General features: G+C 40.8%; 1 protein-coding gene across 1 annotated transcript in view; it reads left to right on the top strand.

Annotated features, from left to right (window-relative positions):
* Positions 1-15,719, top strand: part of XPO1 (exportin 1) — a 443,161-nt gene that overhangs the window by 162,644 nt on the left and 264,798 nt on the right. The window contains exons 5-6 of the mRNA XM_053712052.1: positions 6,416-6,477; positions 6,564-6,608. Of these exons, the coding sequence (XP_053568027.1) occupies positions 6,416-6,477; positions 6,564-6,608 (107 nt within the window). The remainder of the gene's footprint in view (positions 1-6,415; positions 6,478-6,563; positions 6,609-15,719) is intronic.

Here is a 15,719-nt window from a genome sequence, read left to right as displayed (position 1 = left end):
TTAACACATATTTAGCTTTGAGGAATCATTTTATCTGGGTATTTTGATATATTGATATCGGCAGGCACTGTATTAGACACCTTATTCTTTAGGGGCTTTCCCAAAGCATAAGCAGAGCCTCATTTTCGCGCCGGTGTTGCGCACTTGTTTTTGAGAGGCATGGCATGCAGTCGCATGTGAGAGGAGCTCTGATACTTAGAAAAGACTTTCTGAAGCGTCATTTGGTATCGTATTCCCCTTTGGGCTTGGTTGGGTCTCAGCAAAGCAGATACCAGGGACTGTAAAGGGGTTAAAGTTCAAAACGGCTCCGGTTCCGTTATTTTATGGGTTAAAGCTTCCAAATTTGGTGTGCAATACTTTTAAGGCTTTAAGACACTGTGGTGAAAATTTGGTGAATTTTGAACAATTCCTTCATGTTTTTTCGCAATTGCAGTAATAAAGTGTGTTCAGTTTAAAATTTAAAGTGACAGTAACGGTTTTATTTTAAAACGTTTTTTGTACTTGTTATCAAGTTTATGCCTGTTTAACATGTCTGAACTACCAGATAGACTGTGTTCTGAATGTGGGGAAGCCAGAATTCCTATTCATTTAAATAAATGTGATTTATGTGATAATGACAATGATGCTTAAGATGATTCCTCAAGTGAGGGGAGTAAGCATGGTACTGCATCATTCCCTCCTTCGTCTACACGAGTCTTGCCCACTCAGGAGGCCCCTAGTACATCTAGCGCGCCAATACTCCTTACTATGCAACAATTAACGGCTGTAATGGATAATTCTGTCAAAAACATTTTAGCCAAAATGAACACTTATCAGCGTAAGCGCGGCTGCTCTGTTTTAGATACTGAAGAGCATGACGACGCTGATAATAATAATTCTGAAGGGCCCCTAACCCAGTCTGATGGGGCCAGGGAGGTTTTGTCTGAGGGAGAAATTACTGATTCAGGGAACATTTCTCAACAGGCTGAACCTGATGTGATTGCATTTAAATTTAAGTTGGAACATCTCCGCATTCTGCTTAAGGAGGTATTATCCACTCTGGATGATTGTGACAAGTTGGTCATCCCAGAGAAACTATGTAAAATGGACAAGTTCCTAGAGGTGCCGGGGCTCCCAGAAGCTTTTCCTATACCCAAGCGGGTGGCGGACATTGTTAATAAAGAATGGGAAAGGCCCGGTATTCCTTTCGTCCCTCCCCCCATATTTAAAAAATTGTTTCCTATGGTCGACCCCAGAAAGGACTTATGGCAGACAGTCCCCAAGGTCGAGGGAGCGGTTTCCACTTTAAACAAAGATCCTATGGATAAAAAATTAGAAGGTTTGCTTAAAAAGATGTTTGTTCAGCAAGGTTACCTTCTACAACCTATTTCATGCATTGTCCCTGTCGCTACAGCCGCATGTTTCTGGTTTGATGATCTGATAAAGGCGGTCGATAGTGATTCTCCTCCTTTGGAGGAGATTATGGACAGAATCAATGCTCTCAAATTGGCTAATTCTTTCACCCTAGACGCCACTTTGCAATTGGCTAGGTTAGCGGCTAAGAATTCTGGGTTTGCTATTGTGGCGCGCAGAGCGCTTTGGTTGAAATCTTGGTCGGCTGATGCGTCTTCCAAGAACAAGCTACTTAACATTCCTTTCAAGGGGAAAACGCTGTTTGGCCCTGACTTGAAAGAGATTATCTCTGATATCACTGGGGGTAAGGGCCACGCCCTTCCTCAGGATCGGCCTTTCAAGGCCAAAAATAAACCTAATTTTCGTCCCTTTCGTAGAAACGGACCAGCCCAAGGTGCTACGTCCTCTAAGCAAGAGGGTAATACTTCTCAAGCCAAGCCAGCTTGGAGACCAATGCAAGGCTGGAACAAGGGAAAGCAGGCCAAGAAACCTGCCACTGCTACCAAGACAGCATGAAATGTTGGCCCCCGATCCGGGACCGGATCTGGTGGGGGGCAGACTCTCTCTCTTCGCTCAGGCTTGGGCAAGAGATGTTCTGGATCCTTGGGCGCTAGAAATAGTCTCCCAAGGTTATCTTCTGGAATTCAAGGGACTTCCCCCAAGGGGGAGGTTCCGCAGGTCTCAGTTGTCTTCAGACCACATAAAAAGACAGGCATTCTTACATTGTGTAGAAGACCTGTTAAATATGGGAGTGATTCATCCTGTTCCATTAAGAGAACAAGGGATGGGGTTCTACTCCAATCTGTTCATAGTTCCCAAAAAAGAGGGAACGTTCAGACCAATCTTAGATCTCAAGATCTTAAACAAGTTTCTCAAGGTTCCATCGTTCAAGATGGAAACCATTCGAACTATTCTTCCTTCCATCCAGGAAGGTCAATTCATGACCACGGTGGATTTAAAGGATGCGTATCTACATATTCCTATCCACAAGGAACATCATCGGTTCCTAAGGTTCGCATTCCTGGACAAACATTACCAGTTCGTGGCGCTTCCTTTCGGATTGGCCACTGCTCCAAGGATTTTCACAAAGGTACTAGGGTCCCTTCTAGCTGTGCTAAGACCAAGGGGCATTGCTGTAGTACCTTACTTGGACGACATTCTGATTCAAGCGTCGTCCCTTCTTCAAGCAAAGGCTCACACGGACATTGTCCTGGCCTTTCTCAGATCTCACGGATGGAAAGTGAACGTGGAAAAGAGTTCTCTATCCCCGTCAACAAGGGTTCCCTTCTTGGGAACAATAATAGACTCCTTAGAAATGAGGATTTTTCTGACAGAGGCCAGAAAAACAAAACTTCTAGACTCTTGTCGGATACTTCATTCCGTTCCTCTTCCTTCCATAGCTCAGTGCATGGAAGTGATCGGGTTGATGGTAGCGGCAATGGACATAGTTCCTTTTGCGCGCATTCATCTAAGACCATTACAACTGTGCATGCTCAGTCAGTGGAATGGGGACTATACAGACTTGTCTCCGAAGATACAAGTAAATCAGAGGACCAGAGACTCACTCCGTTGGTGGCTGTCCCTGGACAACTTGTCACAAGGGATGACATTCCACAGACCAGAGTGGGTCATTGTGACGACCGACGCCAGTCTGATGGGCTGGGGCGCGGTCTGGGGATCCCTGAAAGCTCAGGGTCTTTGGTCTCGGGAAGAATCTCTTCTACCGATAAATATTCTGGAACTGAGAGCGATATTCAATGCTCTCAAGGCTTGGCCTCAGCTAGCGAGGGCCAAGTTCATACGGTTTCAATCAGACAACATGACAACTGTTGCGTACATCAACCATCAGGGGGGAACAAGGAGTTCCCTAGCGATGGAAGAAGTGACCAAAATCATTCTATGGGCGGAGTCTCACTCCTGCCACCTGTCTGCTATCCACATCCCAGGAGTGGAAAATTGGGAAGCGGACTTTCTGAGTCGTCAGACGTTGCATCCGGGGGAGTGGGAACTCCATCCGGAAATCTTTGCCCAAGTCACTCAGCTGTGGGGCATTCCAGACGTGGATCTGATGGCCTCTCGTCAGAACTTCAAGGTTCCTTGCTACGGGTCCAGATCCAGGGATCCCAAGGCGGCTCTAGTGGATGCACTAGTAGCACCTTGGACCTTCAAACTAGCTTATGTGTTCCCGCCGTTTCCTCTCATCCCCAGGCTGGTAGCCAGGATCAATCAGGAGAGGGCGTCGGTGATCTTGATAGCTCCTGCGTGGCCACGCAGGACTTGGTATGCAGATCTGGTGAATATGTCATCGGCTCCACCTTGGAAGCTACCTTTGAGACGAGACCTTCTTGTTCAGGGTCCGTTCGAACATCCGAATCTGGTTTCACTCCAGCTGACTGCTTGGAGATTGAACGCTTGATCTTATCGAAGCGAGGGTTCTCAGATCCTGTTATCGATACTCTTGTTCAGGCCAGAAAGCCTGTAACTAGAAAGATTTACCACAAAATTTGGAAAAAATATATCTGTTGGTGTGAATCTAAAGGATTCCCTTGGGATAAGGTTAAGATTCCTAGGATTCTATCCTTCCTTCAAGAAGGATTGGAAAAAGGTTTATCTGCAAGTTCCCTGAAGGGACAGATTTCTGCCTTGTCTGTGTTACTTCACAAAAAGCTGGCCGCTGTGCCAGATGTTCAAGCTTTTGTTCAGGCTCTGGTTAGAATTAAGCCTGTTTACAAACCTTTGACTCCTCCTTGGAGTCTCAATTTAGTTCTTTCAGTTCTTCAGGGGGTTCCGTTTGAACCCTTGCATTCCGTTGATATTAAGTTATTATCTTGGAAAGTTTTGTTTCTAGTTGCAATTTCTTCTGCTAGAAGAGTTTCAGAATTATCTGCTCTGCAGTGTTCTCCTCCTTATCTGGTGTTCCATGCAGATAAGGTGGTTTTACGTACTAAACCTGGTTTTCTTCCAAAAGTTGTTTCTAACAAAAACATTAACCAGGAGATTATCGTACCTTCTCTGTGTCCGAAACCAGTTTCAAAGAAGGAACGTTTGTTGCACAATTTGGATGTTGTTCGCGCTCTAAAATTCTATTTAGATGCTACAAAGGATTTTAGACAAACATCTTCCTTGTTTGTTGTTTATTCCGGTAAAAGGAGAGGTCAAAAAGCAACTTCTACCTCTCTCTCTTTTTGGATTAAAAGCATCATCAGATTGGCTTACGAGACTGCCGGACGGCAGCCTCCCGAAAGAATCACAGCTCATTCCACTAGGGCTGTGGCTTCCACATGGGCCTTCAAGAACGAGGCTTCTGTTGATCAGATATGTAGGGCAGCGACTTGGTCTTCACTGCACACTTTTACCAAATTTTACAAGTTTGATACTTTTGCTTCTTCTGAGGCTATTTTTGGGAGAAAGGTTTTGCAAGCCGTGGTGCCTTCCATTTAGGTGACCTGATTTGCTCCCTCCCTTCATCCGTGTCCTAAAGCTTTGGTATTGGTTCCCACAAGTAAGGATGACGCCGTGGACCGGACACACCTATGTTGGAGAAAACAGAATTTATGTTTACCTGATAAATTACTTTCTCCAACGGTGTGTCCGGTCCACGGCCCGCCCTGGTTTTTTTAATCAGGTCTGATAATTTATTTTCTTTAACTACAGTCACCACGGTACCATATGGTTTCTCCTATGCAAATATTCCTCCTTAACGTCGGTCGAATGACTGGGGTAGGCGGAGCCTAGGAGGGATCATGTGACCAGCTTTGCTGGGCTCTTTGCCATTTCCTGTTGGGGAAGAGAATATCCCACAAGTAAGGATGACGCCGTGGACCGGACACACCGTTGGAGAAAGTAATTTATCAGGTAAACATAAATTCTGTTTTTACCTCAAAAGTTCCTCAGTAGCCACATCCCATTGTAAAGGACTTCTAAGCAGCAAATCAGTATGTCTGTCCCGGGACAGCTAAGGGAGTGAGCTTACGTGCACACATCTTATTTCCCTATTCAGTTTAAGGAAGTTTATGAAGTCTCATGAGTTAAGTGAAATCTCATGAGATCACAGTAAAAGAGTTCATGAGCTCAGCACTGTTGCTGATTGGCTGCTGTTCATTTCTTCATTTTTTTTTATTTATTTTTTTTACCTGCAGCTGGACATCAGCTGAGTATAACTTTTTACACAGAATTTACTCTGCTGAGCTGAGGAGATTGTGAGGTAAATTATCTTCCTTTTTTACATAGAGATGCTCAGGTGATATTTTCCGGTCAGCTTTTTACAGTTATAATGCATCAGTTTCAAGTGATTTAGCATATGAGTATTATGTCCCTTTAACTTCAGCTCCATAGCAGCAAGCCACTACTTTGACTCGACTGTACACCTCTGGTGAACCAATGACAATAGAAATATTTGCATAGCCACCAATTAGCAGCTACGTCCCAGTAGTGGATTGCTGCTCTTGAAACTACCATAGTGTGCTTTTTAATCAAAAGATAAGGATACTAAGAGAAAAAAGTCAATTTGGTAATGGGAGTATATGGAAAGGCATCTTAAAAGTACATGCTCTATCTGAACCATTTTTTTTTTTTTTATCCCTTTTTAATCCTTCACATTTAACTAGATATAATGCATGGCAAGCCTGATCTTGAAAACTTTAGACTACCATTTACAAAATTAAGGGGTGTATCTTGAGATTATAGATGTAGATATATGTATAAAAACATTCAGGATCTTTTACATTGATTGGTGTTCACATTTTTGTTGAGTTTATTATTAATGTTGAATATTGTTTTACTGCTTTTAATATTTACTCTTAAATGTTCAACATTGCAGCCTCAACTGCTTCGGTGTTGAATGGTTTCAAAAAGCACAACTGCATAATCTTGTTTTAAAGTTGAATGTAAATTGTACTCTGACACCAGATTGCTAGAAATAGCTCGAGGATAAACCTAATGTAAAGTGGGGTATCCTATAGAATTCCTTTCTTTTGTTGAGGGAGGTCACAGCTGCTTAACATTCTTTTTTTATCTTTTTAAGGTATTAAAAAGTATGTTGTTGGATTAATCATTAAGACCTCTTCAGATGCAACGTGTGTGGAGGCAAGTAAATTATGTTTTCTAAGCTTGAGAGCTCTGCTCTATTGAGAGAGAGAAAAATATTAAAGAATGTATTTTTTTTTTTACAGAAAGAAAAAGTGTATATTGGTAAACTGAATATGATTCTTGTTCAGGTATGTATAGATAATTACACAGAAAAACCATCAAGGTGCTTCAATCCAAGAAAACGCCTTTTATTAAAGGAGAATAAAAATGCATAAAAGCCAATAGTGTAAGGGTCACAGCATAAGGTAGAACATATAGATAATGTTTGCATTAACCTCTAAACACTAGCAATTAGGTGTAGGGTTGCTATCTATTAGTGATAATTGTAACCATTTAATTGAGTTAAATGTAATAACTTTGCAGTATAAAAGTGAAGAGGAGTCGCACGTAAGAGTAGGGACTAAAGTTGTGTTTTAGGGAGACATAATACACATTGAGAGAAGGGCACTCTCAGGAACAAACAACCAGCTCAATAAGTTGTTGGCTTGTTCTATGGCGTTTTACCACCTGAGTGCAGCCTCCTTTTTATCCCAGTAATGCTTTTCAAAGAGTAGAACTTTCCTGTAGTATATCAATCTGATCCTGCCTATTAAGGCGAGTTCAGCGCCGAAATACCAGGAAAGTTCTCCTCTGTGAAAAGTACAATTAGGCTAAAAAAAGTCTGCTCCTGGGTGGTAACTCTCCATAGAACAATAGAACAATAGAACAATCTGAGTTGCTGTTTGTTCCTGATAGAGCGCTTCTATTTCTGTATACTAAAGTTTTGTTATTTAATATGATGGTAAACTTATATAAGCAGATCTGGAATGTTTGTGATATTTTAGATGAAGTTTAATTAATCAGTTGTAATGAAGATGCACTATAACTTTTTAATGTAGTGTTGAAATTCTAATACCCTGCGCACAGACTGTCAACTTAAAAAGTAATTCTTTCATACAGGTGGTGAGAGTCTATGATCAATTACTTTTACTTGCCACTAGGAGGAGGTGGCAAAGATTCCCAAACAAGGAACATGGCATACCCCAGATTATAGTTTTGGCTTTCATTGGGCATAGTCAGTGAGGTGCAACCATATTCCTCTAAGCACATTGGACAAGGAGTCCGTGTCTGGTTTCCTCCATCACCCTTAGGGAGGCTTCCCCAGGGTCATAATACAAATGCATACAGAAAGAGAAGCACTCTACTACGTGTTGGTTATGAAAAACTGTGGAATGGGTAATAAAGGGATTATGTATTTTTTTTTTTTTTTTTTTTTTTTTTTTTTTTTTAAATCAAGGATTTCTTTCATGTAATTAGCAAGAGTCCATGAGCTAGTGACGTATGGGATATACATTCCTACCAGGAGGGGCAAAGTTTCCCAAACCTCAAAATGCCTATAAATACACCCCTCACCACACCCACAATTCAGTTTTACAAACTTTGCCTCCGATGGAGGTGGTGAAGTAAGTTTGTGCTAGATTCTACGTTGATATGCGCTCCGCAGCAAGTTGGAGCCCGGTTTTCCTCTCAGCGTGCAGTGAATGTCAGAGGGATGTGAGGAGAGTATTGCCTATTTGAATGCAGTGATCTCCTTCTAAGGGGTCTATTTCATAGGTTCTCTGTTATCGGTCGTAGAGATTCATCTCTTACCTCCCTTTTCAGATCGACGATATACTCTTATATATACCATTACCTCTACTGATTCTCGTTTCAGTACTGGTTTGGCTATCTACTATATGTAGATGAGTGTCCTGGGGTAAGTAAGTCTTATTTTCTGTGACACTCCTAGCTATGGTTGGGCACTTTGTTTATAAAGTTCTAAATATATGTATTCAAACATTTATTTGCCTTGACTCAGAATGTTCAACTTTCCTTATTTTCAGACAGTCAGTTTCATATTTGGGATAATGCATTTTAATTTAACATTTTTTCTTACCTTAAAATTTGACTTTTTCCCTGTGGGCTGTTAGGCTCGCGGGGGCTGAAAATGCTTCATTTTATTGCGTCATTCTTGGCGCGGACTTTTTTGGCGCAAAAATTCTATTTCCGTTTCCGGCGTCATACGTGTCGCCGGAAGTTGCGTCATTTTTTGACGTTATTTTGCGCCAAAAATGTCGGCGTTCCGGATGTGGCGTCATTTTTTGCGCCAAAAAGCATTTAGGCGCCAAATAATGTGGGCGTCTTATTTGGCGCGAAAAAATATGGGCGTCACTTTTGTCTCCACATTATTTAAGTCTCATTTTTTATTGCTTCTGGTTGCTAGAAGCTTGTTCTTTGGCATTTTTTCCCATTCCTGAAACTGTCATTTAAGGAATTTGATCAATTTTGCTTTATATATATGTTGTTTTTTCTCTTACATATTGCAAGATGTCTCACGTTGCATCTGAGTCAGAAGATACTACAGGAAAATCGCTGTCAAGTGCTGAATCTACCAAAGCTAAGTGTATCTGCTGTAAACTTTTGGTAGCTATTCCTCCAGCTGTTGTTTGTATTGATTGTCATGACAAACTTGTTAAAGCAGATATTTCCTTTAGTAAAGTACCATTGCCTGTTGCAGTTCCTTCAACATCTAAGGTGCAGAATGTTCCTGATAATATAAGAGATTTTGTTTCTGAATCCATAAAGAAGGCTATGTCTGTTATTTCTCCTTCTAGTAAACGTAAAAAATCTTTTAAAACTTCTCTCCCTACAGATGAATTTTTAACTGAACATCATCATTCTGATTCTGATGATTCCTCTGGTTCAGAGGATTCTGTCTCAGAGGTTGATGCTGATAAATCTTCATATTTATTTAAAATGGAATTTATTCGTTCTTTACTTAAAGAAGTCCTAATTGCTTTAGAAATAGAGGATTCTGGTCCTCTTGATACTAAATCTAAACGTTTAAATAAGGTTTTTAAAACTCCTGTAGTTATTCCAGAAGTTTTTCCTGTCCCTGATGCTATTTCTGCGGTAATTTCCAAAGAATGGGATAATTTGGGTAATTCATTTACTCCTTCTAAACGTTTTAAGCAATTATATCCTGTGCCGTCTGACAGATTAGAATTTTGGGACAAGATCCCTAAAGTTGATGGGGCTATTTCTACCCTTGCTAAACGTACTACTATTCCTACGTCAGATGGTACTTCGTTTAAGGATCCTCTAGATAGGAAAATTGAGTCCTTTCTAAGAAAAGCTTATCTGTGTTCAGGTAATCTTCTTAGACCTGCTATATCTTTGGCTGATGTTGCTGCAGCTTCAACTTTTTGGTTGGAAACTTTAGCGCAACAAGTAACACATCGTGATTCTCATGATATTATTATTCTTCTTCAACATGCTAATAATTTTATCTGTGATGCCATTTTTGATATTATCAGAGTTGATGTCAGGTTTATGTCTCTAGCTATTTTAGCTAGAAGAGCTTTATGGCTTAAAACTTGGAATGCTGATATGGCTTCTAAATCAACTTTACTTTCCATTTCTTTCCAGGGTAACAAATTATTTGGTTCTCAGTTGGATTCCATTATTTCAACTGTTACTGGTGGGAAAGGAACTTTTTTACCACAGGATAAAAAATCTAAAGGTAAAAACAGGGCTAATAATCGTTTTCGTTCCTTTCGTTTCAACAAAGAACAAAAGCCTGATCCTTCATCCTCAGGAGCAGTTTCAGTTTGGAGACCATCTCCAGTCTGGAATAAATCCAAGCCAGCTAGAAAGGCAAAGCCTGCTTCTAAGTCCACATGAAGGTGCGGCCCTCATTCCAGCTCAGCTGGTAGGGGGCAGGTTACGTTTTTTCAAGGAAATTTGGTTCAATTCTGTTCACAATCTTTGGATTCAGAGCATTGTTTCAGAAGGGTACAGAATTTGTTTCAAGTTGAGACCTCCTGCAAAGAGATTTTTTCTTTCCCGTGTCCCAGTAAATCCAGTAAAAGCTCAAGCATTTCTGAAATGTGTTTCAGATCTAGAGTTGACTGGAGTAATTATGCCAGTTCCAGTTCCGGAACAGGGGATGGGGTTTTATTCAAATCTCTTCATTGTACCAAAGAAGGAGAATTCTTTCAGACCAGTTCTGGATCTAAAAATATTGAATCGTTATGTAAGGATACCAACGTTCAAGATGGTAACTGTAAGGACTATCTTACCTTTTGTTCAGCAAGGGAATTATATGTCCACAATAGATTTACAGGATGCATATCTGCATATTCCGATTCATCCAGATCATTATCAGTTCCTGAGATTCTCGTTTCTGGACAAGCATTACCAGTTTGTGGCTCTGCCGTTTGGCCTAGCTACAGCTCCAAGAATTTTTACAAAGGTTCTCGGTGCCCTGCTGTCTGTAATCAGAGAACAGGGTATTGTGGTATTTCCTTATTTGGACGATATCTTGGTACTTGCTCAGTCTTTACATTTAGCAGAATCTCATACGAATCGACTTGTGTTGTTTCTTCAAGATCATGGTTGGAGGATCAATTTACCAAAAAGTTCTTTGATTCCTTTCTGGGTTTCCAGATGGATTCAGTGTCCATGACTCTGTCTTTAACAGACAAGAGACGTCTAAAGTTGATTACAGCTTGTCGAAACCTTCAGTCACAATCATTCCCTTCGGTAGTCTTATGCATGGAAATTCTAGGTCTTATGACTGCTGCATTGGACGCGATCCCCTTTGCTCGTTTTCACATGCGACCTCTTCAGCTCTGTATGCTGAAGCAATGGTGCAAGGATTACACGAAGATATCTCAATTAATATCTTTAAAACCGATTGTTCGACACTCTCTAACATGGTGGACAGATCACCATCGTTTACTTCAGGGGGCTTCTTTTGTGCTTCCGACCTGGACTGTAATTTCAACAGATGCAAGTCTCACAGGTTGGGGAGCTGTGTGGGGATCTCTGACGGCACAAGGAGTTTGGGAATCTCAGGAGGTGAGATTACCGATCAATATTTTGGAACTCCGTGCAATTTTCAGAGCTCTTCAGTTTTGGCCTCTTCTGAAGAGAGAATCGTTCATTTGTTTTCAGACAGACAATGTCACAACTGTGGCATACATCAATCATCAAGGAGGGACTCACAGTCCTCTGGCTATGAAAGAAGTATCTCGAATTTTGGTTTGGGCGGAATCCAGCTCCTGTCTAATCTCTGCGGTTCATATCCCAGGTATAGACAATTGGGAAGCGGATTATCTCAGTCGCCAAACGTTGCATCCGGGCGAATGGTCTCTTCACCCAGATGTATTTCTTCAGATTGTTCAAATGTGGGAACTTCCAGAAATAGATCTGATGGCGTCCCATATAAACAAGAAACTTCCCAGGTATCTGTCCAGATCCCGGGATCCTCAGGCGGAGGCAGTGGATGCATTATCACTTCCTTGGAAGTATCATCCTGCCTATATCTTTCCGCCTCTAGTTCTTCTTCCAAGAGTAATCTCCAAGATTCTGAAGGAATGCTCGTTTGTTCTGCTGGTAGCTCCGGCATGGCCTCACAGGTTTTGGTATGCGGATCTTGTCCGGATGGCCTCTTGCCAACCGTGGACTCTTCCGTTAAGACCAGACCTTCTGTCACAAGGTCCTTTTTTCCATCAGGATCTGAAATCCTTAAATTTAAAGGTATGGAGATTGAACGCTTGATTCTTGGTCAAAGAGGTTTCTCTGACTCTGTGATTAATACTATGTTACAGGCTCGTAAATCTGTATCTCGAGAGATATATTATAGAGTCTGGAAGACTTATATTTCTTGGTGTCTTTCTCATCATTTTTCCTGGCATTCTTTTAGAATACCGAGAATTTTACAGTTCCTTCAGGATGGTTTAGATAAGGGTTTGTCCGCAAGTTCTTTGAAAGGACAAATCTCTGCTCTTTCTGTTCTTTTTCACAGAAAGATTGCTATTCTTCCTGATATTCATTGTTTTGTACAAGCTTTGGTTCGTATAAAACCTGTCATTAAGTCAATTTCTCCTCCTTGGAGTTTGAATTTGGTTCTGGGAGCTCTTCAAGCTCATCCGTTTGAACCTATGCATTCATTGGACATTAAATTACTTTCTTGGAAAGTTTTGTTCCTTTTGGCCATCTCTTCTGCCAGAAGAGTTTCTGAATTATCTGCTCTTTCTTGTGAGTCTCCTTTTCTGATTTTTCATCAGGATAAGGCGGTGTTGCGAACTTCTTTTGAATTTTTACCTAAAGTTGTGAATTCCAACAACATTAGTAGAGAAATTGTGGTTCCTTCATTATGTCCTAATCCTAAGAATTCTAAGGAGAAATCGTTGCATTCTTTGGATATTGTTAGAGCTTTGAAATATTATGTTGAAGCTACGAAATCTTTTCGTAAGACTTCTAGTCTATTTGTTATCTTTTCCGGTTCTAGAAAAGGCCAGAAAGCTTCTGCCATTTCTTTGGCATCTTGGTTGAAATCTTTAATTCATCTTGCCTATGTTAAATCGGGTAAAACTCCGCCTCAGAGAATTACAGCTCATTCTACTAGGTCAGTTTCTACTTCCTGGGCGTTTAGGAATGAAGCTTCGGTTGACCAGATCTGCAAAGCAGCAACTTGGTCCTCTTTGCATACTTTTACTAAATTCTACCATTTTGATGTATTTTCTTCTTCTGAAGCAGTTTTTGGTAGAAAAGTACTTCAGGCAGCGGTTTCAGTTTGAATCTTCTGCTTATGTTTTTCGTTAAACTTTATTTTGGGTGTGGATTATTTTCAGCAGGAATTGGCTGTCTTTATTTTATCCCTCCCTCTCTAGTGACTCTTGTGTGGAAAGATCCACTTCTTGGGTAGTCATTATCCCATACGTCACTAGCTCATGGACTCTTGCTAATTACATGAAAGAAAACATAATTTATGTAAGAACTTACCTGATAAATTCATTTCTTTCATATTAGCAAGAGTCCATGAGGCCCGCCCTTTTTTTGTGGTGGTTATGATTTTGTATAAAGCACAATTATTCCAATTCCTTATTTTATATGCTTTCGCACTTTTTTTATCACCCCACTTCTTGGCTATTCGTTAAACTGAATTGTGGGTGTGGTGAGGGGTGTATTTATAGGCATTTTGAGGTTTGGGAAACTTTGCCCCTCCTGGTAGGAATGTATATCCCATACGTCACTAGCTCATGGACTCTTGCTAATATGAAAGAAATGAATTTATCAGGTAAGTTCTTACATAAATTATGTTTTTTATTAGGGTATTTAGCAAAATCGTGTTCATACATAAACAAGAAAACAGGTTATTTCAAACTGAACATATCTAAGCAGTAGTAAATCATGATAGACATTTTACAAGACATGAGTATCCTACCGTATGACTAGCATACCTCGGGTAAATATATTGCAAGATTTACATTGATACCCTATCGGTTTATTCTTTTATGAGATGATACTATAGTACCTCTTTATCATGGTATTATATCCATTAGTGTGATATGACGAGCAGACATATGTGGAATCATTAACACTGATGAGAGATACATTTTTTCCCCCTAAGATGCGTAGTGCTGCTTTAGATAAAATAAACATGGGGTAGATATATATTATTAAAAAAAAGTGATTAATACTGTTTTTTCTAGATTTAAACATATTAAACATATCAAACTTTACATATTGTCAGCTTCCTGAAAAGCTTATAAAACTTACTTAATAATAAACAATGAATAGTAAGAATATTAATATGTTAGCGAACACATTGTAGTATATAGAAAATAAGATGCTGACTGTAGTACTCCAATATATCAATACTCTGCCTAATAGGGTGATATTTTCAGCTAGGTTACTGAGAGTATTAGATCACTGTCTAATTTGAGAAATATTATACTACATTGGAGAGCATATAATGGTAACATGAATAGGTGGAAGGTAGTGGATTAATACCACCGAAACAATTCACCAAATTGGGTGAATGACTAAAGAAAGTAGGTGAGGTGGGGGGGGGGGGGGGTGTTAAATTGGAGCAGGACTTAGTATACCTTTTTATAATGTAGCAATTTTTACAATAAAACATGCTGCTTTAGCGAATACATCCAAGCCAAGCCTATTAACAGTACCACTTGTCAGGGTAAGAAGAGCAAGATGAAGATCTGCTGGCAACATATAGAGTATTTTAGCATTGTGACACAGCCTGTTGGACTACATGATGAAATTATAGTGTGCTAGCCCATATCCCCACCCCCCTCGCCGGCTGAGGGAGACAGAGTCGGATCCAACACCAAACACAGTTAAAAGATATATAATGAAAATCCAACATGCCCTAACGTGCTAATCTAAATAATATAACATCTAAACTGCAAGAACATAACTGTTTCTAATGATTAAACTAGATGAAATTTGCACAACAGCTCAAATAAGAACTCAGGCTAAGTACAGTGACATCACAAGTAACTAAAGAGCTATCCTGGCTATATGCCATGGGAAAACCTGGAGTTAGATACCGCTCAACCCACGCCAGAAGTGATAAACTGGGTCATATTCAGCCATCCACCTAGCTGATATGAGTTCTGAATCCAGTGGGGGAGATACCCCTGAGCATGCAAGTTCTTTCTGTTAGGGTTACCGCAAGTCACTGGGTCTGAATAAACATGCGACTCACACCCTATAGTCCATCTCTCGTTGTCCACTGACTTTTGCCGGGAGCTACCTCGCCTCATCGCTAGTAACTGAATGCCCCATCTCTCTGTAAATGTAGACTCACCGCCGTAAGTCAAGAGGTCGGCCGCCCCTTCCCGAGATCCGGCTAATAAGAATATGGAGTGAGGGCTGCTCTGTGACTTGCCACACTCTGAATCTGCAAAGGAGGTTTCCGGTCAGGTAAGGGAGATTGCAGCGGTGCTTTGATCTTGCCTCTCTGCGGTATACAGCTCTGATTAACATCTAATGAGGAGTGAGTGGAACCTGATACGTTCAATGGCTCCGGATACATCAAAACAAAATGTCCTCTCTCCGCCATCTTAGATATACTGTTAGCACCGTGAGTACAAGAGTCTCTTAGCTCCCGTGTGAACGCGGCAAAGTTAACTTGCATTCGCATATCTAGCTGTATAAGGAGCTCTTGGATCTGCATTCGGTAGTCCTCCATGATCAAATAGGGTAGATTAGCTAGTATGTACTCTGCTCTGTAGAGGAATCACTAACACTCAACCCGAGTAGAACAAAAGGAAGGGTAATGGTTGCGTGAACAGAGGCCTCAAACTAAGCACATCGCCTCCTACTCCTTCTCGCAGCTCAGACTAGCTTCCAAGGCTGCAGTATATTGTTGTTCACCACCTCTGGGCTAGATTTAAGCTCATTTTAGG

This window comes from Bombina bombina, chromosome 4 (genome assembly GCF_027579735.1).
Source record: "Bombina bombina isolate aBomBom1 chromosome 4, aBomBom1.pri, whole genome shotgun sequence".
Taxonomy (NCBI): Eukaryota; Metazoa; Chordata; class Amphibia; order Anura; family Bombinatoridae; genus Bombina; species Bombina bombina.
This window is presented reverse-complemented; position numbering and strand designations above follow the sequence as displayed.